General features: G+C 47.8%; 1 protein-coding gene across 4 annotated transcripts; it reads right to left on the bottom strand.

Annotated features, from left to right (window-relative positions):
- Nucleotides 1–401: 401 nt before the first annotated feature.
- On the bottom strand, nt 402–27453 carry BATF (basic leucine zipper ATF-like transcription factor). 4 transcript variants are annotated; one of them, XM_085580590.1, is made up of 4 exons: nt 20536–27453; nt 19301–19448; nt 11670–11774; nt 402–9240 (listed from the first exon to the last, which is right to left on the bottom strand). In XM_085580590.1, the coding sequence occupies exons 2-4, from the start codon at nt 19319–19321 to the stop codon at nt 9034–9036; spliced, it is 333 nt and encodes a 110-aa protein (XP_085436716.1). In that variant the 5' UTR covers nt 19322–19448; nt 20536–27453; the 3' UTR covers nt 402–9033. The 4 variants fall into 4 exon arrangements, with proteins under 4 accessions (XP_085436716.1, XP_077640147.1, XP_021398459.1 ...); XM_077784021.2 differs by adding an exon at nt 13579–13929 and having other exon boundaries at nt 19301–27451; XM_021542784.4 differs by having other exon boundaries at nt 19301–27453.

The following is a 27453-nucleotide window of genomic DNA, read 5'->3' as shown; positions in this document are numbered from 1 at the left end:
TTATGTTCTTATCTGCCATGAAAGAAAACAAACAAAACCCCCAAACGAAAAAGCTTTGCACAAATTATTCCAAGGAGCACAGATGTCAGTTTAAGTAGTTCTTGCTGTGTATCCTCACAGAGCTTGTTTCTTGTCAGCTGCTTGAGTTTCCTACTCCCACCAGAGGCCAGAAGCAGAGCTGGAGACAAGCAGAGCCAGTGCAGTCTTCCCTATGTACTCTGCTTAAAGTTCCACAGGGCAGAGCTGCAAACCATCCTACTCTCTCCCTCCGCAGCCCACAGCTTTGCCAATGAACCTCCAGCCTCAACTGGGATGCTTCTCACAACAGTACAACATAGTCATAATGTAGCCCCTTTACATAATAAATAAGAGAGGCAAATTCAGAAGCAAAAGCCAGAAAAGAGGTTTTCAGTCCCATTTATTATTAATTTAGGCAACCAAAGTTAACTCGAATCTCTGCATTGAGACAACAGAATGAACAGAGGAATTTGGTGTAACAAATTTGTAATCAAAATGTTATTAGGAATGCATTGAGTGATAGTGCTGCAGGAGGGGCAGAGGTGTAATGGAGCAGGAATAAGACTATTATGGTTCAACAACTGCTTAGTCTGAGAATTCTAACAATAAAACAGTGAGATAGTACAGAATATTGACTTCTAGGCTGATAAGATTTGAAAATATGTTTATAAAATTCTCCACAATATTATACAGAAATCAAAGTTACACAGAGGTAATCACTATAATTGATCAAAGAGCAGTTGAAAAACAAAGTCAAGAAAAGAAATGCACAGGTAACTTTTAGGATGGCAATCTGGGTTTGTTCAGAGGAGCATCATTTATTATCCCTTTAGCACTGTAAAGAATAAAATTTGCAAATGGTTAAGACATTATTGAGTTAGTCAAGCCTAACTGAAATATGTCATCTACATGTTGTATTAAGGTTGAAATTACTTTAGGACTATAGCCTTAGCTGTCTGTAACTGAAAGTATTGTCATAGTCCATGGCATCTTTAATTTGTAAACTCAGATAAATGCAGGATAATGGAATTAGGTACTGTATAGCAGACTGTTGTCATAAGGTCTCTGGACAGCAAAGAGGAAGGTATCAGTGACTGAATATGTTTTTCAGAAAAAGAACAAGCAGAAAAAGTATAAAGAAAACAAATTAGGAATTGAGGAGACAGGAAGACACAGAGAACAGTTAAATTTCTTAATACATGCCTTAAAAAAGAACATACACACAATAGACAAATTTTCAGATATATGGGAGATGACTGAGACACACGTTGGGTCCTTTGCCTCCTGCCAGCTCTACTCCAAACTGGGGTCAAAAACAGTCTGTCATCTTGAGTTTTGTTTTTATCCCACCTTCAGCTTCTAAAATTCTCTCAAAAATCCTTGGGTTTACTCAGCATCAACATAAGATCTGTGGGAAGTCAGAGCCTGCCAAGCAAGGAGCCATTTGCTCCCATGTCTTAGTCCTGTAAGAAAAGACAAATGATAAGTCAAAAATGACTAAAACACAGACTCTGCTGAAAATAACAGCTGAAAGCAGATGCATGAAAGCAGTGCCCAGCCCTGGTGACTGCAGCCTGTCAAGTGAACATGAGTCAGGTAGAGAAGCAGCACTGGCTTCTCAAAGCCAAATCAGGCAAGGGTTTTTCATACCTATAGGCCCACACTTCCTTGAACTCCTGTCCTTGGATTTCAGGGCTGTTTTGTTGCTAACTCTGTGAACTACTCAATCACCCCTTTATATAATTTGTCAATTTCTAATTATAAAATACTAAAATAAAACCCCTGTGCTTTGCATTTCCTCTTCTATTTCTGCATCTGTTTCTACTCACATGCCTCTTTCCCTTCTTGAAGCAACAGAGCAGCTGCTTTTGGATTTCCCTCATCACAGCATATTTATATAAAAATTTCTTAGCCATGAAAAATTATTTATATTTCAGGACAACCCCTTGAAGTGGATGTTAAAGCTAGAGGGAAATCTCCTTTACATGGAGATTAGCAGAAGTGCTAAAAAGCTTATAGGATCCTAGAGCCAAAAGTATCTGTGAAGATTGGAATGCACTAAATCAGAGGAAGAAGCAGGACCCAAATTAAGTGTTAGAGTACAGGCCATCAGGTAGAATCTAACTTCTGTAATCTTCTTCCCCACTGATCTCAAGAAATCCAACAGACAGTCTTGGAATATATGCTGCCTTTATGACCAATTAGTACATACAATTCCTTTATGGTATGTAAAGACTTGCAACTAGCTTGCTATTCTCAAGGTCTACCCAATAAATATAAATGCTAGGAATGGTGACAGCAATGATAATCCAGATGGCAACAGGCCTCAATGACAAGCAAGGTGATATGAATGGGAGAGGAAAATTGCCTTGGAGGGTGTGGAAAAGGTATTGTAGAAAATTATTCTGGAAAGTATAATTCCTTGGTGTCTTTTCTCTCCACACTGGTTCAGACATCCAAGGAGTAGGTGAACAAAAGAAGAAAACTGCTAAGGAAAAGCAAGTACTCAGGATCTATTGGATCTTACATCCATGCAGTTCTTTAGGTTCCCTTTAAATGGGAAGTATCTAATCTCAAAGGATCACAGGATGTCCCCTGCTTTCAAACTGTCAGCTTTGTTTTTTGTGCCTTTAAGTTTCATCATTGCACTTCCTAAGCCTAACTAGCTTACCGCTTAGATGGCTCTATCATATTTTGACTGATAGCATTTAGGTCTAGAAGAGCTGTCAGCAGATATCCCACACACATTTTCACAACAGACACTGCAGGAAAGATTACAAGATTTTTGTTAGTGAAGGGAGAAGGTTTTATTTTGGGTTCACACCTAAACTGCTTTAGTGAAGTTCTTCGGAGGTTAAGTGTTTGACAAGGCTCGAATAGCTGGCAGAGCCACTCATTTCAGGGTCACACCTGGATGCAGTGCTGAGCTGCAGACACGCAGTGAAGCATAGGCTGGCAGGACTGCGGCTCTGGACAAAACCAGTGGTATTCCCCGATGGAACAGGGAACCCTGCAAGCCCTCTGCTGGCACCCAGAGCTTTCTGCATCCCAAGAGCTTTTACAGGCAATGGATTCGTTTGTTACTGTAGTTTAGATACACAATTATTTTGATACTAAACCCTTAAGAATCTTTCCTATTACATTTTCAGTGTGAAGATCTGGATACATGAACAGTGTTGGATAACTCTGTTCATAACAGCGCAGCAGGCAACCTCTGCAGCACTCAAAATTTTGCAAGAATTACCTTCCTCTATACAAAACACAGTGGCTTAGTTGCAGTCTAAAATCTAATCTAAAGAAGACTTTATCTTTATAAAGACCTCAGAACAACCAAAGTTGTGCAGGGGATAACTTTGAGCACCAAACCTGTGCTGTCCAAAGCTTCATGTTTTTCAAAAGTACAATTCAGGGAAGGGAAATAATGTTTTGCTCTCCTTCAGCATATTTCATGTGTAGCTCTCAGTCTCAGGGAGCTTTGGTGAGGATGCATCATCTCTATCTATTTTACAGGGCCACAAAGAGTTATGGTGATTTGTGTGGCCCTGCCAGGGGCAGGATTTTTTTCCAGTTTGACACCTTCCAGCCTGGGCTGCAAGGGCTTGCCCAAGAGCAGCTTGGATTTATCACTTCTTTACAAATCCAATCTCCCTGTTCAAAGCCAGGCTTTAGCAGAACAATGGCTTTAATTTAACCCTGTCCGGTTCAGATGTCATGTTTGTGTGGGTGAATCATGTAAGTCTGAACTGTGAAGAATAAATGGGAGGGCATGGCTGAAGTGCTAGTATTCACAGCTGCCTCCTTGCAGCAAGAAGATGTAGAAAGAGTGCACAGGATGGAAGAGCACTTGGGCACAAGGTACCTCAAAGGTGCTGGTTTCTGGTTAGTGTGCACCACTCCAGACACAGGGTGCTTATGTTACCTCTGCATGGCCTTCTGCAAACATACCAACTTGCTCTGCCCCATCCTCTGATCAGGCCGGATGAGAACTGGCTCTAATCTAAAAACTGTGTAGCTGTGGTTAGCCTGCTGTGCTGCTTGAGTATCTAAGCCCAGTTCTCAAGCTTTGCTTGTGAAAAGCTGTGGAGATATAGACAGCTGTGAGGAAAGCAGTGCATAAGCTCTGTTATTGAAGCAAACGTACCTCACTCCTCTGCTGTGCACCAGGCATGCACATGAGATATGAAGATCTCTTTGTTCAGTTCAGAATAAAAGAAGTGAAAAAAGATTGAGTTAGCCTCAAAACTCAGCCATAGTCTAGATATCCACACCCAGTCCAGATCAGGGTCACAGATTAACCCCAAATACCAAACCTTGAAGTATATAAACCCTTCTTACTCAGCATCCTCCAGCCTCCGTCTCAGTGGGTCAATACCAGTTCATGGCAATGACATGAGAAAAAGATTTTAATCTTCTACTGCTTGCAGCTGACATTAATTAATAACGAAAGAGTGCTGAAAATGTGCACAGCCTCACTGCTGAACTCGGGCATGTCCCTCTTCTTCTTCCCACTCATGCTGCAGCAATAAAACCAAACCTGGGAAAAGTTCTGAGGAACACGACATCAAACCACAGCTGTTTTGAAGGGAGAAAAGTTGATTGTGTCTTAGCAAAAAGCACAGAACTGGTGTAAGAGTTGGGGGGAAGGTGTGTTGTCACTGCGTGGATGTTTCTGAGACAGGAGAACTCTCAGGAGCTGATGTCTGCTGAAAAATTATAGTCTCATGTTCTAACTGTAACATGCTGATTGTAACCCTGCCCTGGCAAGCAATGAATATATGTTCCCTGACATTTAGTTGGATAGGGTTTTTGAGTAACCTAAAAAGACTTAATGAATACATATAACTCTGCCTCACTGCTCAAATTTCCTCCAGATCAACATTCAATAAGGTGGCAAAACCACAGCAGAACACAAACAAAGTGAGCACTGGGCTATTCACTCAGAGAAACTCTTGTCATTTCATGCCATGCTTTGGTTTTTCTCTTCTTGACAGCTTGTGATTTATAGAAATACTTTGCCTCTTAGCAGTGATTCCTGATCTTTGATTTCTGTGTGCTAAAGTATTAGCATCCAGGCAGCATTTTTGTATGACTACTGCTGCTTTGTACACTATGATCATTGCAGGAAACAGAGAGGTCTCTTTCTTGGGCTGCTGCTTTGGTTCAGCATGCAGGAGCTTATCCTCTTGCTGATGCAGGCTGGCAGCTCTAACAGAAATGAATTCTGAGATGGGATTTGTGAAGCAAGTGCATAAATGCTTTGGAGCCACAGCGAAATGGGCAGCAGAGCCGCTTAGTCTGTCCCTTGTCAAAGCGGCTCTGGCGAGAGGAGCGGGTGGGAGCGCTCAGCCTGCGCCCAGCAGAGGCCAGCACAGGCGCAGAGTTCGGCGGGCTGTGCTCGCAGGGCACAGCGTCTCTCCTGTTCGCCCTTCCCCGGCTGGAAAAGCCTCTCAGCCTCCTGTGAGCCCTCGCTTATGTACTGCTTTGAGAGAGGTTTTCAGTGAGGAGCTCCGTAGCACAGCAGAAAGGCGCTGACATTCTACTGGGGCAGGGACAGGCTTCCACAGGCCCGGACATCGCCCGGTTTATCCAGTTGTGTGCCCAGAAGCATCTCCTTCCCTTGGAGCAGCCAGCAACTCAGTGCTCCTGAAGGCTGGGCACGGCCAGATAACACACACAACACTTGAGAAATGCCAGATGCCAAGGAAGTCAAAATTACAGGAATTGCGTTGCTGGGAGGAGCGGACAATCGAAAGCAATCGGCAGTGATTGCCCTGGCCGCCTCCGTGCACCTTGCTCCTCGTTTAGGCTCATTTGCAGTTCATTTGCAGACAACAGTGAGGGCCACATAGAGGACAGGCACGTCGATACTTAGAAATGAAAAGTAGATGTGTGCGGAGCCTTGAGGAGAGGCCGAGAGCCCGGGAAAGAAAGCAAGAGACAGCAGTAGTACAGAAGTGAAGGAATCTCCTCACACAGCTGGAGCAAGCAGTTTGTGCAGCTCTGGAAATATCCTTAGGGAAAGATATTTTTTCCCTACACTATTTAAAAGGGCAGAAAGGATATGTCGTCCCTTGCTGCTTGGCTCATAAGGATATTCTCCCAGGAGAACCATTCTTTATAACTAAGAGAGACGGCCTCCCAGATACCTCACAATTACAGAAGAAAGCAGAGGTCAAAAGCGACTTGAACCATGCAGATCATGTTCTGTGATCAGGGTTTTGCAGGCAAGACTGGGGCAAAGCCAGGTCAGATTGGAATATATGTCTCCTAGGACCAGCAAACACCAGAATGCCTTGGTTTGCCCAGAATGGCTGAACACAGCGCAGGTAGGAGGCCTTCCAGCTCACAGTCAGCCATGCAGAGGAGGGACACATTGACTGATGATGCCAAGAATATTGTTTGGGTTTTGGAGAGGATGTTGTTGCAAACCCGTCTCCCAGTCTCACCACTGGCTGCTTGTTTTGTTCTGAGTTGTAGTAATACGTCTGAGACGTTACCAGTGACTGGATCTAGCAATTCTGCTGGCATTACACAGAGCCCCACCCAGCCTGAAGGATCCAGACTTCAGCAGCTTTGCAGCAGAAATATTGGCTCCATATCTGTGTGGGCATAGGTCACATATACATCATGGTAGGACCTTCTCCATCTGCAGCTAAAACAAACCTTAGCATTTTATAGCCAGGAGAAAATACAAAGGTCGCAGCACGGATGGTGCTGTCTCACTGTGTGCAACACTGCAAGCTTTGGTGGGACTTTGTTGCATCCTCCAGTGAAGAGCATGAGCCTGCAGTGCCCTCCACAGCAAATCCCAGTCAAGGTTGCAGTAGCTTTTTTCTCTGAATGTAAACCAGGAAGCATGGGAAAACCAGAACCCTAAGGAACAGCATAAGTGAAAGTTAAAAATCTTGGAGAAAATCTACCAGAAGCTCAAGGAGCAGAAGTAGAACCTGTAAAGACACGCTTAACTAGAGCTGGAGTCTGTTGTCTCTCTGAGGCTTTAAGGGACAAATTCCAGAGAAAAGCACCTTGGGAAAAGTCTGTGTAGCCTGGCTGGCTCAAAGCATAGCCTGTGCAAGGAATCAGCAGCTCTGATTGTTGAACTAACGGTTAGAGTGAAGCCTATTGGTGTGAGATCTAGAAGAGAGGGATGGTGTAAGACACAATAAAATTGTTCCTGTAGATGTGTTCTGCATGTCATATATGTAGAAACCCAGCTCCATGGCTGGAATAACCAGCATCATTCCCTATATGTAGAAACCCAGCTCCATGGCTGGAATAACCAGCATCATTCCCTATGTCCTTAACTAAACTCATCCTCATTCCAGAGCTACACAGACAGGGAGGGCCAGTGCAATCACCCATTGCCTCAGCACTGCTTTTGTAGGGTGGTGACACCCAGGCAAAAGTGTTGACACCAGGCATCTCTGACCACAGTGTTCCCCATGCTGGCACAGAAACTGGAGGCAGGAGGCTCACAAACCTCTGAGCAGATCATGGCAGGAGAAATCACAGTGCTTTCTGCAGCTATCCTGAGGACAGCTTGACGAGTCAAGACAGTATCTCGCTAGTGCAAACCAGAGAGAGAAAATGTGCACAGCACGGCACATTATAGACTTTACTCAATCACTCTTGAGGGCTATGATGATGGGCCAAAACCTATCTGGAAATAGGCTGCTTCTCCGTGCCTGCAAGAAGGATATCTACAAATTTGGTCTATTTCCCTCATTTAAAAGCCTACTTCAGCAGCACTGCTTGTGGTAGTCTATGCTGAAAAGATTGCAGCTGATGCTCCTTGAAGATGGCAGCAGTCCTGAGCCATTGTTGGCAACAGAACCACTGGAAGGTGGGCTTCAACCTTGTGTATAAAGTGGGGCTGCTGCCTCGTGTGGGATAAGGTGCAAGAGACCACCTGTATGGACTGGCTTGTGTTTCCAATAAGTCAAACTCAGAGTACTTACTAATCTACTCTGTGACCTTTCAGGTTTCATCTGTTTCAATGCATGAGCTAGTGCAGCAGCCTTTTGTGGAGCTGTGACTGATGGACAAGGGGAAAGAATGTAGGCTGCAGCTACATGCCATATCAGGGTACCTTGGAGCAAGAGTCCTGCTGGGTCCTGCTTCTCCTGTGCACACCAGGAAAACACCACCAGCTCCCTCCATACCATGGTGCTCCTTCCCAGCCATGCTGCTGGCCAAACTGAAGGCTCCATCAGCCCACCAAGACCTGGGAGCTGATACAGCATGGCAGTGCACCTCCACTCATGCAAGGGAGCATGTGGAGGCATAGCCACCACATGGCATGTCACACTCTTTAGCCAGGTCAAGCTCTACAGCAAAGAGGCTCCCCTGGGACCTCACCACCCCATAAACCACTGCTCCTCAGTCTGCCCAGCCTATGTGCATGGGCCCCCTCCTTCTAAAAGTGGGGCTCTGGTCACTGGCCCTGGATTAGACTCCTGTGCATGCAGGGCTGTTTTCTGGGCTCCAAGTCCTCCCATCCTGCTGCCTGTGTCTTCACTGTATCACGTCAGGCCTTAGGAGTGACTCAAATCCTATTTTGAAAACAAAGAGTTAAGCATTTTCAATCTTTATTTTACAAAAATAAACCAATTTTGCCCTGACACTCTGTGGCCCCCAACCTTCCCCTCCATCCCTGCTCCCTTTCCTCTTCCTGGAGGTCTAACTGTTGCATGCCATGGCCAGCTGCTCTTATGGAGACTGCCGGTGCCACACACTCCTGTGAGTCTCCCCAGACAAGGACCAGAGAAGGGGGTTGGTGCCCTTTTGTGACTGCCTCTTCCTCCCAGAATCCAAGCTGGAAACTGTCCAAAGATGCTTCATGGTGGCTCTGCCATTTCTGTACAAGGGAGCAAGTCTTAGGCAAATCACTCAGAATACATACTTTAAGAAGGAATGTCCATGTGTCCAATTCCTTCCCTTGGATGGGAATGCAAGCCCCACAAAGTTACTTCTTGCTGTCAGTGGAGCTGGCAGGCTGCTCTCCTGCTGGCTGGCTCAGTGCTGGAAGCGTGGGGAGCTAATGTGGGGCTGGTGAAAGGAGTGTGTGGCATAAAGCACTTCTGGAGGCGGTGGAGGGGATGTCAGGATGGAGCACAGCGGTTCATGGGAGCTCAGCACCGAGGTGAAGTGCTTCATTTCCTCTGTCAGCTGCTTGATCTCCCGGCGCAGGGCAGCATTCTGCCTCTCCAAGTCTTCACTCTCCTGAGGAGACAAAACCACAGGGGTTTCCTCAGCATGGGACCCACAGGGATGAGCTAGGGACATGAGGGCTGTGGTCCTTCACCTCTCTGCCCCACAGAATTTCCAGAACTACGTATTTCTGGTAAATTCATCACAGAGCCACGCCTGGGCAAACCCTCCTCCCCCAGCTGGCCAGGCCGGGTGTGGGTGCGATGCCGGCAGCCCCAGCCACGCTCCTCAGCCCCGGCTTACGAGAACTGACTGTGGCTTGCTCCCGCCCAGGCTTTCTCGCTCCCTCTCATGCACACACACATCTCCGGGCGCTTCCCGGGCAGCCCAGCCCCCGGGGGAGAGCACGTTGAATAACCGCCGTCTTTAATCAGAAAACCACCTGCCACAGGAAACCTGTCATGGCCCTGGAAAGAAGAGACTCACTGCTTCCTGCTAGCAGCCGAGGAAAGCAGCGGCTCGATGGGGAGGAAGAAGAGACGCTTGAGTCAGAAGAAAAGAGAAACTAAGGCCGCAAAAGAACTGAATTAATACTGGTATGAATGAGAATAACAACAAAGGGGTTAATAATTATGCTCAGCCTTGTCTCGACAATACTGAGAGCATCGAAGCCTTTGATACCTCTGCTTCTGCTGAAGTGCAGCCAGCTCCGGGCTGAAGCATTGCAGGCATCAACTGACCATGAAGCCAGCAGCCTGGGCAGGACCAGAGGATTGGAAACTCAGCTGAGAGTGCTAAAGTAAGACCCAGCACATGGAGGCTCTGGAAAATGCACCACCACCTTGGCAAAGCAAACCTTCTGCTTGCCCCTCTGCTGCCATGCTGATTCCAGAGGGTGCCCAGTCTGTGCACAGGTTGAAATGCACCCAGCAGTTACAGCTGCTGTCACAGCAGGAACTCACATAGCAAACAGCATCTCTCAGGCATGACCAAATTGTTTGGAAATCATGACTATTGTTGAACTCGGGAACTGATGGGAATCACCCAGGGGCCAGGAGTCCCATCTTTCCTATGACTCATTCCCCTCAAAACACAAGCTAGAAAACCCTGGGGTAGATGGAGCTGGTGGCTCCTTTCATACCACCATAGCTAAAAAGGAGCCATGCTTTTCTGTGAAGAACCACATCAGAGAAACAAAGTCCCTGATGCAGAATCAACCAAAGGAAAAGAGTGCTCAGGGAATGAACCCAGGAGCAGCAGGGGGTCACTGTCCACTGGAATTGAAAAAATAGCTAGCAGAAATTTACCATCCATCATCTACTTGTCTTCCTGCATTTTTTCATTTGCCTGTCAGGATTCAAACTGGACTTAGCCCCACTGCCCCATCCCAATGGGAAGGCAAGGACTGTGTGCTATTAATGCTAGCTGAGCAGCAGTAATCTCATAAGCAAGTGGTTTGTTATCTGCTCTAACAAAAGCCGCCCAATCCTGCTTGGTGTACAGCTAGGCAGAATTTTCCTGGGGGAAGCTCAGAGCCCATACCTACCTCTAGGACTACTGTAGAGAGAGCACTGACCCCAAGGAAAGGGTATTTTCTCACTTCTCTCAGATACAGTTGTCCAGAGCCATTGCTGCTGGCTGATGTCATGCAATCAGCCTAGAGTCATGTCAGCTCTAGAAAGTTCATCAGCTACTGAGAAAATAATGAAATCTCTGCCTTAAACTTAGCTCCAACCATGGACTAAGGGCACTAGGTAAGGAGGAAGGTTCAGAACTAGATTCTCAAGAATTATTTCCAATAATGGGAATATGCAGACTGCTAAATCAAAGGATGTTTTTTCAAACATGAGCTCAACTACCACTTTTCAAAAGACAGCCAAGTCCAGCATAGGGATAAAGATGGTTTCTGCCCCTGCAAGCTGCATGTTCTTCATCCTTCCCATCAGTGGCCCAAAATACATGGGACACACTTATCAATGTGCAAAATGCAGAGCATCCCAGTCCTTATACTCCAACACTGACAACATACAGCTACCCAAACACACACAGCCAGAAGTGACCATCCCTTCTGAAAGGCAAATATCTAATTCTTCTCACTGGGAAGAGGTGATGGGGGTGCCCACAGTGGCACAGAAAAATATCTTTGTATGCTGTTGCACCTCTGCATAAGTGGTGGCATGAATCTCAAACCTGGGGAGAGCCAAGCCAGGTGAGACTATGCTTTCAAAGAGCTCAATCGGAAGAGGCTGGGAAAGGAAATCACTAATGCAAGACTGAGAGATAAAGATGGATTCAAAAGGAGCTGCAAAACTAAATGCTTCAGTGGCAGTCATCCTGGACTGCATGCTTTCACTGCAAGTGCTGTATCCCACATCCTGCCCTGGCCTCACTTCTCCTGTCCTGCCTCCACTGAGCATCTCTGCTCTGAGTCCCAGGGGAAAATCATGGTTGTCTCCTATTAGTCCTCAGCACCAGGGATGAGAAAGGGTGGGAGTGCTCACCAAGTGCAGCGTGTCTGCTTTCTGGGTCTGCCTCAGGCGGCTCTTCTGGGCAGCAATTCGATTCTTCTCCCTCCTTTGGACTTTCCTCATATCATCAGAAGAGTCCTAGGGAAACAAGGCATGGAAATGACTGGGTAATTCTCTTCCTGACCCTTCTCCTGCAGGGCAGTATTTGGGAAAGGGACACAGCAGAACATCGTTGAAGCACAGGACACACCCTCCACACCAGTGTAAAGCTGTAGCCCAGGGGATGTGATGCCTTTAGTACCTCTGTTGCCAGGAGGGGCACATCTGACATCCTTGGGGATCCCAGCACAGCTGGGAAATGACCACTCTCTTCACCAACACACTGGCCTGGGATATAGTTTGATGGACCAGAGTAAGGACCTCCCTCTGGGAAAAAAGATAATTTGAATTCTTCTACAGAGAACCATTTCTTTTCCTGTCTCTCTGCAGGTCAATGGCACTGTAGATATTCCAGCTCCTTGGATATACAAGTTTTCCAGATATTCAGCATGTGTTTTCCTCCTTTCACCCCTGTAGGTCCCTCCCTTCTCGATCACCCTTCTGTCTCAGGCTTTATTTGTTGCAAACCCTCACAACACAATATGGCCCCTGCTTTGTTTAACTAGACAGACTCAGAGCTTTTGTTTTTAACACAGATCTTATCTGCTCCACCTCTCTTATCTCCGTCCTTGCTCTTTTCTGGAATTCCTTAGCAATGCCTGCATTGCTGACTGCAACACTCCCAAGCCCCTTAGGCAGGGGAGAACAGAGGTCTCTAGGCTTCAGGTCATGAGCTTCATGCACCAGCCATTCTCTGCTGAGATCTGGTCCTTCTGCTGCCTTCTGACAGTTGCAACTGTCACACAGACTTTCATCTTCTATTTTCATTTTGCACTGCCCCTCTTGTGGACTCCTTAACATTCACATCACCACTTCTCCACAAGACTACAAAACCCAGCCACAAAAGTTATCTTCCCAGCCCATTTATCTGTCCACATCCTCTCCCCCCCTCCCCCAAACCCAAGAAAATTTTCTTTGAACTTAACCGTTTTATCCTTGCCTTCAATACCCTGAAAATGTCTCAGATATAGCAGCTGCCATATCCTGCATCAAGTCCAGTCCCTATCCTTTGGAAAACCTTGTGCTTTATCCCTGTCTCTACCAGGATGCAAGCCAAGATGCATTCCCATCCTTGTTTGGAAGACAAAAATCATCTGCCTTGATAAACTTCAAGATTTCTGAGCGAAGTCTCAGGCACTTGCTCTTGTTGCCAGCCCTGAAGAAATGGTAAATGACAGATAAAATGAAGTTTAGCCAGAAAAGGCAGTGAGAATACTTCAGACTCATGTCTGTATCTGCCAGGAAAAGATCTACCATTAAGGTATACCATGCAAGAAAACAAAATCCCTCTGTGAAGCATCACTGACATGAAAAACTGCTGAGGCTGAACAAAGAAAGCAGATCCAAAGTAGCAGGGCTTTTCTGGGTCCCAAGTTCTGTCCACAGAAGCAGGAAGCAGGCAGGTTGCCCCTGAGCTGCTGTGGTCCACGGCCAGGAGGTGCATGCTCAGGCTCCTCACCAGAGCACCAAATCACACCAAAACTTCCTGCCTGCCTGGCGTGTATCACAGGGTCCACCATGCCTGGGGGTCCTGGGCCCCCAGCTGCCCCTGGTATAGCCCCAGGGAACCAGGTCCTCTCTCTCTGCCCATGCCCAGGTAGTGGCTGGAGCTTCTGCCAGGGCTTTTGGCTGAGCCCTGCATCTCTCTCCCTACAGCCATTCTTAGAAAGCTCTGCGATATTGCACTGTGAAAGCACAGACAGTGGATGCCACCCTAGTTCCTGCCCACCCGTGGCCCACCCTGAAGTAGCTGGGGAGAGTTGGGGAAGGGCCCCTGCTTTACCTGCTTGCTGGGAGGGGGCGACTGGCTGAAGCTGCTGGAATCACTGCTGTCAGAGCTGTGGGGCATGGCTGCTGTTTCTGGCTCCCAGGGTCTCTTCAGCTTCCTTTGTGCTCTTGGTGTGACTACTTTCTGTCTTGCTTCTCTGCCTCTCCTCTGCCCTCCTCTGTCACCTCTGATGTGACCCTTGGCTTCCTACTCTTACTTGTCCCAGAAGCTCCTGTCCTCCTGCCCAGCAGTCCAGCACTTTCGCTGCCTCTCCTCTCAGAGCCTCTGCACCTTCCCTTTAGGTCTCAGCCTCCTGTGGTTTCTCAGAAACTCAGGGATGTAAGCTGAAAGTCACGTGGCCGGAAACTTTAAGGCAAAGAAGTAAAATTACAGAAGAAAAAAAAATTAAAACCCATTTTAAAAAAAGAAGAAGAAAAAAAAGCACATCTGGGAAAAATGAGCTTCAATATAGCCTGAAAAACCCCCGAAAAACACCTTCAGGCACTTGAAAAACAACGCGATGGGTTTTCTCTGAGACAAACAGCAGAGATGGAAAGGAAGAAAAGCCCCACCTCTGGCTGTGAAACTTGGACCCTCAAAGGAGTGCTGTGCGGAGGAGGTGACGCTGGGAGCCCCAAAAATTCCAGAGGTACTGTCCCATGCTAACCCCATGGAGGCAGGAGGTCAGTTCAGCCCCAGGCGACCTCAGTCACCCCTGCACAGCTGAGGAAATTCCCAAGCAGCCACACATCTCCCCACAACCCACCCACCTCCTCCTGCCGCCCCCGACACCACTGACGTGGGGAGGGGATGGGTACCCTCAGCAGCTGCCACATAAACACTGCTTGTGCAGGTGGTTCACGTGGGCACGATGTAGCACCAGTCCCATTTAAGAAGAAAGGTTCAGGATCATTTGGACTGGGCTGGGTAGGACTAGTATTTTCTATAAAGCAAAGCTATTTAGCACTTTAAAACATTCATTAGTTTGTCACCACTGGCCATAAGGGAATAGCAGCCCTGGCAAAGTGCTGTAAATGTAAGAATCTATGGATCAGGACATGAAGACAGCAGCAAGGAGAAGCTGCTTTGGATCCCCTTCTTTGTCTCCCAGTCTGTGCTCTCTGGGACTACTTCTATCCTTTGTCCAAACCTCAGAAGACTAAAGATGTGCAATCTGTCCCTAGAACAGCAGAGCTTCAGGGGTACCCTCAGAGTACCTCATGCTAGTGGCTCTGGAGGTGACAATGCAAGTGTAGGAAGTGCCAAAGCAGGGACCATTGGCTTTCTGATCTGCTCATGTCACCAGATCCAGCAGGGTGAGCCAGGGCCACATGCCAACAGGCTTTCCATCCACAGACAGAAGCAGACAACTTTAGAGCTGCTAAGTTCTTGCATGTGCAATAAGGAGCAGATCTAGAAACATGCATGAACCCATCCACAGTATTCCATTCCTGTGGAAAACAGCAATTCCCAGTTCCCAGCTTACTGGTTTTTGTTGTCTGTGGGTCTTTTGGTTGAATTTCTCCTGCCTCAGGCAGTAACAGCTAGCAAGTCTCAGCAGCAGGACATGGGTAAGGGCATTTGAGATGCAGTCATCATTTGGAAAAGAGTATTGGAAATAATTTCTGTGTTGCAGCACAGAAAACACACTTGCAGAGAAGCATGTGCTTGCAAGACAGTGCAGACTTGCATGGGCAATGATAGCATTTCTTCCCATCCTTGCCACTCATGGAGCCAACACAGGAGCAAACATGGCCAAAACCAAGAACTGCGTGGGGCTGGCTGCAGGCTGCGTGGCTCAGAGAAATCTCCTGACTTAGCTCCAGTAGCAAAACTACTCCATTTGTCACATTTCCCTTTTTAGAAACATCCTGTGGCACTGGTGTTCTACCCTTAGCCCTTTTATCTGAACATTTCACAGCACTGAGTGTATTTTTTGTCCTGGTGTGCTGTATGGAAATGATAGGATCCACCACACTTTTTAACATGACTCCAAAAGTTTGCTTGGCATGACCCACACTGAGGGGCCCAATTTCCTGGAAGTGCAGCCCCCTTGTAGCACACAGGGCTCTTCTGGTGCAGCTGGCTCCAGAACAATCCTTGAAGGATCCATTAGCTCGCTGCATCACTACACTTCCTCTGAACTCTGCAACCCTGCACAGCATTTCCTTTCCAGGAAGCACACTGCTGGATTCCCACTCTCCCGAGGAAACCACACTCCTCTGCTGGTGAGCAGGTCTCAGAGACTGCCTGGCCTGTCCTGCTCTGCAAGCTGCTGGATGGATGGAGCTCCTTCCTCAGAGAAAAAGATCCTTGATCCATTCCATTGACAAATTATCTGAACTCTTTCATTTTGTAGCTAGCAGGGCCAGCGTCTGGGAGGCAGTTGGGAAGGTGGTAGGGCTGTTGGCAGAAGGTAGTGAGGGAAGCTGAGTGTCCTGGAAGGAGCTGGACAGCAGTGCAAAACTGTCCAGAATGTGGCTATGGCAAAGGCTGTTCTTTGATCCACAGGAGGAAGGTTTTGACTGCACCTTGATTTGCACAGAGGTGGGCTTTTATGACCAGCTGATGAAGATACCTCAGGAGAGAGCAACAGCATGGGAGAGGGTTTGGACACCTGGTCTTTCTGATCAGGAATAAGAGAGCATCCCTTTCCTTGCCTTGTCCAAACACCCTTTTCTCTTGAACTGGCCATGATGTTAATGAATTCCTGCCACTTACGAAAAAATAAGCATCTGTGAGACAAGTGTCTTCTGGTGGGAAGATGGGCAGAGCCTTCACAATGCTCCTCTGGGCTAGGCTGGATTGGACCCATGTTGTCTCCTCATAGGCAGTGAGAGCCCTCTGCCATTTCTCTGGTCAGAGATGTGATCCCCCTACCCAGAGCAGCAGAAACCCACAGTATGGCTCCACCAGCATTTGTCCACAGCTTTGTGGGAACTGGCCTGGGCACTGCTGCAGGCACAACATAGGGAGCTGATTTCCTGCTGCCCCTGCCCAGGCTCCCCCTTCTATGAGGGACATCTTCAGGACTCAGTCTCCTAATCTCTTTGCTTGACTTGGGTGACTGAATTTACACTGTGAATAACATTCCCTCACTTTCTGGGATCATTTAGTTTTCTTTGATCTTAATCACAGGAGCTGTGAAATCACTGTTGGTGGCACTGGAAAAACTCACCAATGTTAGGCTACTGCCATAACAGCAGCTTGATGGAGAAAGGATGGTTCCAGAAGTTTTTAGGGGAAGGACAGGACCAACCTTGTACTTGTCCCTTGTAAATTACAGCAGGCAATGCTGAAGGGAGTCTTGTTCTCCCAAGACAGAGTGGCTGCAGTGTGGAACTTTGACCCTCATTCATGGAGAAAACTTCCAAAGACTCAAGGTAAACTAGAAACCACAAAAGTGTGAAATAGATTGTAGAGATTGTAGATAGTACTGTAGTATGTCACATGGGTGAAAAATTTAGGTTTTAGGATTTTTAGCATATTATAGATGGATAGAAGATGGAGGGTACCAGGTTGTTGTCTCCAGTTCCTTTCTTCTTTCTTTTTCTTCCTTCTTCTTGGGTTTAGGTGGTATCTTGTAATTGGGTAGAAAAATCCACATTGCAGGTCTTTAGGGATCAGTTACTGGGTTGGAAAGGAAAATAATTTAGATGTCACCTCTAATTGGGTAGCTTAGTTTTTGATTAGACTTAAAAGGCCTTGTAATAAGAGATTGTTAGCCATTTTTTGTGCTGGTTTTCCTGCACGCAGAGTCTGGTGCAGACAGTGTGCTAAAGTTTTGATAAGATAACAATAAACAGAAGCTGAAAACCAAAAAAGTTCAATGTGTCTCACTCCCGACACAGAACTGCTCCAGGAGGGTCTCCCCTGCCAAGGGAGCCCCCAGAGAGTTGCCCAGCTTGGGACCCACAAACTCACAACTGGTGCCCCTGTTCCAATGAAATTGAACTCTGAAGAAATCATCCCACAGAGTCCCTGGAACGGAGCCAGATCCATCAAAATTCCTCCAGAGGTGAAAGGACTCAGCTATTCAACATTTCGATTCCTTGTCTGCAGAAACTCAGAAGCCTGGGCTCAGTGTGATCTCAACTGTGGAGAAATGGTTTGAAAGCAGCAAGATGAGTTCAGCAAGGACAAATGCAAATGTCAAGCAAAGTGAGCTGTAGGTAGAAGATCTGGGGAATAACCAAAGAGAAAGCAGAATAGCAGACAAAAATCCAGGGGTTGCAGAAAACTGAAAACTGAAGCTTTGCCAACAGCAAAGGGGTCAGGCATTGACTTGGAGTTCTGGGGCAAGGCAGAGGAGAGATCTGCCTTGTGCTGCCTATGCAGGACCCTTTCAGAGTCCTAGGCCGAGAAGTGGAGTAGTCTGGAAGAAAACAATACAAAGGATAAACACACAAAAATATTGCCCTAAGAGAAAGGAGTGAAGCTGTGCCCATTTAGCCTAGAAAAGAGAAGTCTTGGGGGTGGGAAGTGGGTGGTGAGGAAGGAACAGTCTTTCATATGTTGTAATGGAAAGGGTGGCCAGCTGGTTTCTGTGCAGCCAAAGCAGGGTAAGAAGCAACAGGCTCCAACTGCAGCAGGAAATGTGGAGGTCTGATATTTGAAGCAAGATGAGGTTAGCAAGACCTTGGGATGGGCAATTCAGGAAAGTTATTCAACCCCTTTTATATGAAGTGGCTGGGAAGAAACCTCTCTCAAAAGAAATCCAAGTTGAATCCTGCCTCTGTGGGATGGATTATGTTATGAGTTATGTTCCCAGGATTTAAATAAGGAAAAAGGGGAAAAAAAAAAAAAAAAAAAAAAAAGGAGAAAAAAAAGGTGTTACAAGATGGGTTCCTGTGAACCAAGAGAGCACATGGGGTATTTTTCAACCAGCTTTGCTTCAAATTCTCTTTCCCTATGTCCCACCTGTGCAACCAGCTTCCTCAGCACAGGTGGATGCTGGAGTTTCCTTGTAAACCTGCTGCTCCAAAGCTCTTGCCTGCAGCAGGCTTATGACAGCAACATTCAAACCAGCATCTCAGCCCATCCACCTCACTCAAATCATTTGCACAGCTATTCAGTGCACAGTGCTATTTAAAAATCCAGCCTAGAGCAGTTACCAACTTCAGCCTCCTGTAAACCACCGAGGTTGTTTCTCATTCACATGTAGCATTTTATGCAAATAATTTCTTACAATATTTGGACAATTGCAATGACTTGTTTATAATTCCTCACATGAGTTTGAAGACTTTTGCAGAAATCAGTGCTGAGAATGGCCATGTTGAACAAAGTCCCTGCTCCCTACCAGATGCTTCTCCCATGTTCCGCTCTGCCCTGTTGTCCTGTCTGCAACGTGTGCAGCTTCCCCAATCTCTGTCACCAGGGCTATTTCATCTTGACTGAGCTGAGTGTGAGAGTGAGGTTGTGCCAGGAGAGCTGAAGCATAGTTCCACCAAATTCATCCCACTTGGCACAGAACAAACACCAACACTTTCAGTTGTTACTGGGTACAACCAGCCAAAGTACAAGTAACAGGTACTTTACACCCGTAAAGTCTGATATATTACAAGGGCTGTAAATCAAGCACTCAAAATGATGGAAATCCCATACTTAAATCCCTAAAGCACACTGTATTTATGCCCTCATGCTGTGTAACATGCTGTGCTCTGTAGCTGTATGATCCACTAGAGTTTATTCCCTGGGATGGCCATGTTACCGTCATCTTGTCCTGCAGTCAGCGTACCTCAACATCCTGCCTTTCCATTTCTTCACGGACTCTTTCTAATGCTTGGCACTTCAGCACTGAGTGACTGCTTCAGGGTTACTAATGAAGCTGTTTTCTCAGGCACCTTTTCAGATCCAGAGCTGATGATGAGGGCATGGAGTTATACCTATTTAACAGGTGCGAAATAAGAAAAAAAGGAAATTTAGGTCATAAGCACTCGTTCATTTTGGATACACATTTTGAACCAACTAGGATCTCAATTTTTTATGATTTTGGCACTATACAGCACTTAGTTTAGTCAAACCCCATATCCTAATGTCTGTGACTGCATCTGCAAATCTTTAGCACTTCTGTAAAGCAGCTTGGGAAATGAGGAAGACGTGGCTCCTCCTGTGAAAGCTCTCGCTTATGTGGCTTACCAACTCACAGAGTAACTTCAAGGCAGGGGTAGACACAGACTGAGCTCTCCAGGGAGGCATCAGCTGTCTACCCAGGAGAACCACCTTTCTTTCTGCAGTCTCTTGCTTCACCAACATGATAGGAGTTCCCCAGCCCTGCTAAGAAAGGAGGCAGCCTAGCTGTCCAGCTTATTGCTCCCTCCAGCTAAGGTCCAGCCCAGGTGCTGAAGAGATGGCAATCCTAGGCAAAATGCAGGAAGTGATCATATGCACAAGACAGCTGAAGCTAGGCTGCCCAGGCAAACCCATTTCTGGCAATTTCTAGGTCTTTGGTACTTGGCTTTGCCACTTTTGTGCCGGGATTTTTTGACTGTCATTAGTAATGTTTTTTTGTTTGTTTTTTTTTTGTTTGTTTGTTTTTTGTGTTTTTGTTTTTTTTTTGTTTGTTTGTTTTTTGGTGTTTTTTTTTTGTTTTTTGGGGTTTTTTTTGGTCCATATTTTAAAAGAAGGAAACTGTAAAAAGAAAATGACAAATGTGCTAGCTTTTCAGATATGGACATCAAGCTCCAGGTTGCTGGGTCCATCTGACCCCACTGGAGAGGAAGAGCAAGCTTGGCTAGAGCTGAAGTGTTGACAGGAGGTTGGCAGGGTCAGACCTCCTGCACAAATGGGAGTTTCAGTCTCAAGACACTAATTATTAGAGTTCACCCCAGGCTATTTTGATGGGATGAACCACATTCTCCTTCTCCTGTCCTGTACAGATCAACTGGTTGTGTATTTAGTTAAGCAACCTCTAATCTGTTCCTGGCAAGGACTTAGCAGCTCATAAGCAAGTACTCTTACATGTTCACTTACAAGAGTCTCCAGGTCAGCAGACCTCAAACCCTGGTAGAGTACATCCATTCAAGGCCAAACTTCCTCTCACTGCTGTCTTCACAGGCCTTGTCTACCTTCTGGGATCAGTCAAAAATGAACCAGATCACCCAGCTGTGCTTGGGACACTGAAAAGGTTCAGCTACCAGACGCCCCCCCAGTCAACCAGGGTTTCTTTGCTTCCGCTGCCTGGGCTGAGCCCACCAGTTGAACTATCCAAGCGCATGGACGTGTGTGGAGGGTGCAGATGTTGTCTGACGGTTTGACTCATCTCGCTGGCAGTCTCGTTCGGTGATGATGGGGAAGGCCCAAAGAGGAAGGGCAGTGACCCGTTTAACCAGAAAGGCTGATCCACCCAGGGGTAGACTAACTGGTGATGGCAAGGGGCCATGGCCCCAGCTTCCTTTGTGCTTCCCAGTGTGTGCACTTCCAGGCAATACAAGAGCAGGAGAGGCACACGTGGCTGTTCAGCCCAGCCACGGTGGCAACAGGACTCAACCTTGGCACTCTGCTACTGCTGCAGTGAATCCAACTGCAGCAACCAAGTAGCAAATATTGTACTCCCAGGGGATCAACAATGCCTGATGGAGAATTTGATGTTTACAGGGCTTTGGTTGAAGCCATGATCCATGGCATGGGGGTGGATGGTGTTTCTTAAATTAATATATGACTCTTGAGTGTATTACATTGCTGCTTCATGACTCCATTCAGAGGAAAATGTCCTTCAACACCACCCATCACCACAAAAGACGTTCAAAACTCCCAAGGATTGAGTACAGCTTATTTAGGGTGTATTCTTGCAGACAGACTCTGAGACACCTGTCTCAGCAGGAGATGGCTGTAAACAACATTAATGCTAGTACTGTGCTTTCACCCCAATGGGCTCTGCTTCATTTTTGTTTTATGGGGGTGTGTACACAGTTTTCCATTTTCTCCATCCCATTTGATAGGAACAAGAGCTTGCCAAATCCTTTAGCTCACGTAACATTCTCGGGGGAGGTGTTCAGCACAAGCAGTTGCACTGACGGGCTCACATGCAGTGAGCTTGTGCCCAGGCAGGTGTGGTGCTGGTACAAGCGGTGCTGGAGCCCAGCACATCGGAGGCAGCGGGGGGAGGACAGGGAGCATGGGGCAGAGTGACTGTGCAGGAGGGGACAGAGGAGCTGTGCAGAAGGTACACTTGGTGCCTGTGCAAGTAGCGCTGAATGGCAGAACCACATTGGCAGAGTTACCAAAATACACAAATGGGTATCAGCCCCATTGGCTCGACAGTGCACTGGCACATGCTGTCACACCCTGGCACACACAGCTCTCGCCTGCTGCCAGCTCTCTGGGAGACAACCCAGAGTCCCAGAGCAGGTTGCTGAGGGAGGCAGTGGCAGGGCTGAGCCCCTGACCCAAACCTAGTCCATTGCACAGAGCCTTCAGTCAGGGCTCTTCAATGCCTTTTTGAGAGAAACACAAGGAAGGAGGCCTATGGTCAAACACCCAAACACCGAGGGAGGACTTACTTAGTGCTGTCTATTTCAGAGGGCTTCCCCAGGGGGCTCAGAGCAACAGATGGAGGGAGGGAGGGGGAGCAGTTTCAGATGATCACCAATCCTGCGCTTTCCACCCTTGCATTTTGGAACCCTGGCAAGAGAGGTGCTCTGTAATCAGCCTTCCAGGACATGGCTACTTTTCCTACAGCTTTGTATGTGGCTGCCAACACCAGTGCCCAGACACAGGTGACCCGCAGCCTTCCATGGCACTTCATCCTTCATGGTGCTTCGGAGGTGGGACAGGGAGATGTGCTACACCCTAAGCTATGCCAGCAGTGATGGTGCAAGGCCTTGATTTGAAGACTTGGTCCTCCTGGTGTTGTGAATAATGCCAAAACTGGTGTCAAAGTAGGGACAGGAAAATAAAAACTCCTTGCCACCATTCTTTACCTGAACCCCAAAGTAGATGTCCAAGAATCATGCCATCTTTTATCTTATTTAAGCCAACATTTTTTACTTCAGTTTTGGGTATCCTTGTTTTTCATATCAATACCTGATCCTTTGTGAGCCATCTGAAATTGTTGGCCAGCAGGGCATCTTGTCCACCTGCAGAAACCAGTTTGCTGGCTCTGTGAGAAGTGTGTCAGTTTATCAGAGTGAAATGAGTTGTCTTTCCATTTCTTTGAACATCTTGTGAGGGGGTGAGCAGAAGAACAGACTTATCTCTAAGCCAGGAATTGCTCTGCACATCTCTATCATGCGGCATTTCACTAGTTTCCACTCGGAACTAGTGGGACTTTTAGCCCCTGCATAGGGAAATTTTCCTGTAGCCCTAATTTGGGTCAGCACCCATCCTTGGATGTCTACTGATTTCACAGCAGGGAAGACAGAAGCAAATACAGTAGCCCAAGGAAGCTTCCTCCTGTCTACCATGGCATTACAGGTATAGAGGATGGATGTACACTCTTCATCCCATTCCTCATGCAGCCTTCCTCCTTTCCCCCCTGCTGCACAGTGAGAGGGAGCCACCAGGTAGCTCTATATTGAATTTGGAGCACAGCCTTGAGCCCTTTGACACTCACATCTAAACCACCCAGGTGTCAACTGGCACTTAGGCACACTCCAGAGCATGGCTGGGAGAAATGCAGAGCTGCTGCTACCCCAGCATGCGAGCCCAGCTGCCAAGCAGTGTGGGACCTTGCAGCCACAGCAGATGGTTGCTGTCAGATGAAGAAATGTGCTGCTCCAAAGCCCTGCATGAATGAGGCTCTATGTCACACAGGGTATACACTGGCTGCTTGCATTGCACCTAAGACTTGTGCACGTGATCCAGCAACCTGCAGGTTTTCAACAGACAGCAGAACAGGTGCCTACATCCACTTTGTAGACACTGAGAACACCTTGCACCTGCAGCTGAAGGGGTTTGTTTGGACCAATGAGTCTGGCTTTGCCAGCCTGTTATACTGGCTGCATGGGGTGCCATCATGCTGCCTGGTTATACAGCAGTGCCAGCATGCACCAGCACCTGACTACCTTAGCCACCCATCCATTACCTGCTGTCTGGAGCTAGAGAGTGAATCAAACACCTGCAAAATGCAGCAGTGCCTCTGCTTGGCACCCACGGAGTTTACCTCTGTCACAGAAGTCAGCAGCCCACGTACTGAGAGGTACTTGCCAATACCCACCCATTAGCTCTAGTGCAAACCCCCTCTTGCTGCTTTGTCTGGTCACCAAGTGCTCAGCACCACCTGGAGATGAGCTGTCAATAGCCATTTTATCCTCAGCCAGAAACTACATGTTAGCCTGCTAGTGGCTCCATTGGATTTGGGAGCCCACAGGCCTGCAGCACAGCCTTGCTGCCCAGTTCTTTCCGACAATCCCACGACATTTCGGCACAAGCAAGTATCTAGCAAATCCAACCAGCACAGATGATGCTGCTGGAATTGGGGCCATGGCAAAGCAGAGGCAGGAACTGCAGTGTCAGGAGTCAGGACTTCCCCTGACGGTGTCACAGATGACAACTCAGCAAGTTCATTCTGCAGAAACTAGATAACATCAGCACAAGGTGGTGGTTACTGGCAAACGATCCTGTTCCTGAAGCTTCATCTGAGACATGACAGGCTGCAGAGAAACCCTTTTGTCAAGCAGACCCAAACTCTGCTTTTGCTGAAACCCACGTGGGCTTCTGGAAGTAGCTTCATGCTGGTATTTCCTAGGAGATCCAGGTCACAATGCTGGGAGCTAGAGCTGGAGAAGTCCATCACCTTGCTAACACAGGGCCTTTTTGTCTGGCAGAGTCCCTTGAACTAGACAAGGATGCAGAGCTGTCAGTCTTACCCACAAGTGACCCACCTCCTGCCTTGAGCAGCAAAAGCTTTTCCTTCTTCTTAGGGCCTAACCTTTCTCCAATCCCCATGGCACTCCACTTGAACTCTGCACAAGCACAGCAGGACCCAGGACTGGAGAGAAGAAAATCTTTCCTTCCTTCCTTCTTGGAAGTAGCTGAAGTTTAATAAACCTCTTGGCAGATGTTCTTAATCAGCATTAAGGCCATCCTAGTACAACTGGGCTGACTGCCTGCCCCCTGGGTAGGCTTTGCTCACAATGAAATTTTCAGCCCAGGCAGTCATACCACTGCCTGCTCTACCAAATATGTCCCTGGGCTGAAGTATACTTAAGTTGGTTACTCCACTTAAAAAAACCAAACCAAAGAAAACCCACTTTAACTCCACAGCAAGGTATCTGGAGAAGGGTTTTTCACCACCAAATTAGCCCATCACCTTAGCTATTTGGGAATAACTTCTTGCTGACCCTAACAGACAAAACCAAAGGCTCAGCATCATTAAGCTCTCTCATCCCACAACCACATGCTGCATCTTCAGCCTAAACTCAGCCCCAGGTGATGCATGAGCTGTAAAGCCTGGCCTTTGTGAGCTGATCTGTGTCTCCCTGCCAGCCTCAGCACCAGTTCCTTCACCACCTTCTCTCCAAGTGTGTGGTGAGGAGCTGAAATATCTGTGCTGGACAGGAGACCCAGCTGCATGCAGGCAGAACCACTGAGGCCATCACGGGTGCTGAGGCTTGGGGAAGCATCACAGGCACTGGTTGTGCCTGGAATTACAACTCAGTTGCAGTGGTGGAGTCAGCCTGAGCTGACAGGTGCTCCCAAGGCTTCTGCTCCTGGGGATTCAGATGCAGAGAAAAGGCAAACTCCAGCCATTATGTTATGGGTGCCAGCCCTTCCTAGTGGCCTTGACCAACAAGACCTCCTGCCTGCAGGGCAGGATCTTTTCCTCATATGGGAAGTGTTGCTGGCAGAGCTGCTGACAGCAAGCTCCCTGCCCATGGGGCTGGCTACACCTCTGACAGCAGCTACCCTGCCTGCCTCCATCACCCACCTGGGAGATGACCCTGGCCACCCCACCAGCTGCATGGTGTGGGGAGGCTCATGTGCCTAACCAGGGAAAAGTGACCCACCCAGCTCTGCCCATGAAGCAGTTTCCTGAGCCCAGCAGGAGTATGATGCCTCCTCACGAACACAGGCTGTACATGGACCCATTCCCTTTGATTGTGCTGGCCTCCCATCCCACCCTCTGCTTCTCCCCACCTCCCTCCCCCGCTGCCCCCACTTCAATTGCCAGCAACCAGTGATCACAAATAAGCAAAAAGTGTGCAAAGCCACGGGGAGCCAGGTGATGCTTCCAGGCTCAGGGAAGCAGCAGCTGGTTTTTCTCATTTCTCTGTGAGCATCCTTGCAGCACAGTTCTCCCTGGCTCCTGTCCTGCGCCCAGTGATGGGCCGTGCTGGAGCTAGTAGTGCTCAGCAGAGCCTGGCAGCCATGGTAATCAAAGCAGTTTCCATGACTCTTGGTAAATACCAAGGCTGGGGATTTTTGGGGCTTGTTTTCCAGCAAGTTGAGTAGAAGAACCAATAAGGACAAAGACAAATGAATACCTGTTGCTCTTGGCTCAAAATGAAACAAGAGAGACAGGTCACTGGCAAAGGTTAGTTAATACCACTTACCACAGAGTTAGGGAGTCGCCCTCAGCTGCTGTCAAGAAGGGCAGAGGAGGCAATTTTTCATAGACAATGTGAGAACAATACTATGAAAACTGCAAAGTAATGACCCCCAAGCATCCTCTGCTGCAAGTCAAGGGAGGGAGGGGCTGGATGCACCGTCCCCAAAACTGCACACCTTGCAATACCTTGCCTACAAGGGAATGGGGGCAGTGGGCGGGAGAGGATGAGGAGGAAAGGAAGAGGGCTACAATGAAGCTTTGGGAGCATGATGGCCTGCTCAGCCTCTTCGGGATGAGCTGATTACAGGAGAGAGGGAAGAGGAGCTGGCAGGACACTTCTGGCAAAACAGAGTTCTTGCTGCCTGACACTTGTCAGAGGTCCTGCAAGAAGAGTCAGGTATGCAGTGTAGAACACTCACACCAAACTACTGTAGCTGGATCCCAGGCTGTTTATCCCCCACTGCCCTAGGCCTGGTGATTTTGGGCAAAGTGGTACCTACCTTTCCTTAGGAGTGAAGAGGAAAGGGTGGCTTTGCAGAGGGAACTGGGGTAATATGTGAAGGGCACCAGAGTGCTGTTACAAGCATCTAAGCAATGGAAAAGTAATGCAGCTCACCTGCCTGAGACTCGGAAAAATATGGTATCACATCACTCTGGGGAGAGCTCTAACCTGAACTACTAGTGAGTGTGAGGAGCACAAGAGTTATGACCTGAATGTGGATCTCATAAAACAGAAGATGGGAGTGTCCTGGAGGAGACTGACTGGCACCCTGAAAATTCCTGCTGGTGGTCCTGGCTGTTAATCTACCTCAGGTACCTCAGAAGCAGAGAGGCCTGCAGGTGAAATGGCCATAAAGCACCAATGTTGCCAAATGGGCTCACATGTTTAACAAGAACCATCTGATGAAACCACGGGATGGCACCATGAACCACAGAATGACAGAAAGGTTTTAATTGAATGGAATCTTTAAAGGTCATCTAGCTTCAAACCCCTGCTGCGCACAGGGACTCTTTCCACTAGACAGAGTTGCTCAGAGCTTTATCGAACCTGGCCATGAATACTTCCAGTGATGGGGCATTCATCACTTCCCTGGACAACCTTCACTCCCATAATTTTAAAATGCTCTTATATACAATCCAAATGCTCTTTCAATTTAAAACTGTTGTTCCTTGTCCTATCACCACAAGCCCTGGTAAAATGCCCCTCTCCAGCTTACACAAAGACCTTTAGGTGCTCTGAGGTCCCCCAGAGCCTCCTGTTCTCCCGACTAGCAGCCGCAGTTCTCGCTGCCTTCTCTGACAGCTCCAGCCCCCTGCCTGTTGCTGCGGGCCCGCTCTGAGAGCTGCCCGCCGGCCGGAGGTCAGCGCTGGGCCGCGGGGCAGAGCGGCAGCTCCGGGCC

Source organism: Lonchura striata, chromosome 5, assembly GCF_050655825.1.
Source record: "Lonchura striata isolate lonStrDom1 chromosome 5, ASM5065582v1, whole genome shotgun sequence".
NCBI lineage: Eukaryota > Metazoa > Chordata > Aves > Passeriformes > Estrildidae > Lonchura > Lonchura striata.
This window is presented reverse-complemented; position numbering and strand designations above follow the sequence as displayed.

Excerpts from the sequence above, each read along its gene's own strand:
- BATF (XM_077784022.2), bottom strand. The coding sequence starts at position 13,644 with ATGCCCCACAGCTCTGACAGCAGTGATTCCAGCAGCTTCAGCCAGTCG. Across the intron at positions 11,775-13,578 it reads CGCCCCCTCCCAGCAAGCAG|GACTCTTCTGATGATATGAG; the intron begins GTAAAGCAGGGG and ends TTGTTTCCCTAG. Across the intron at positions 9,241-11,669 it reads AAGCAGACACGCTGCACTTG|GAGAGTGAAGACTTGGAGAG; the intron begins GTGAGCACTCCC and ends TTGTCTCCTCAG.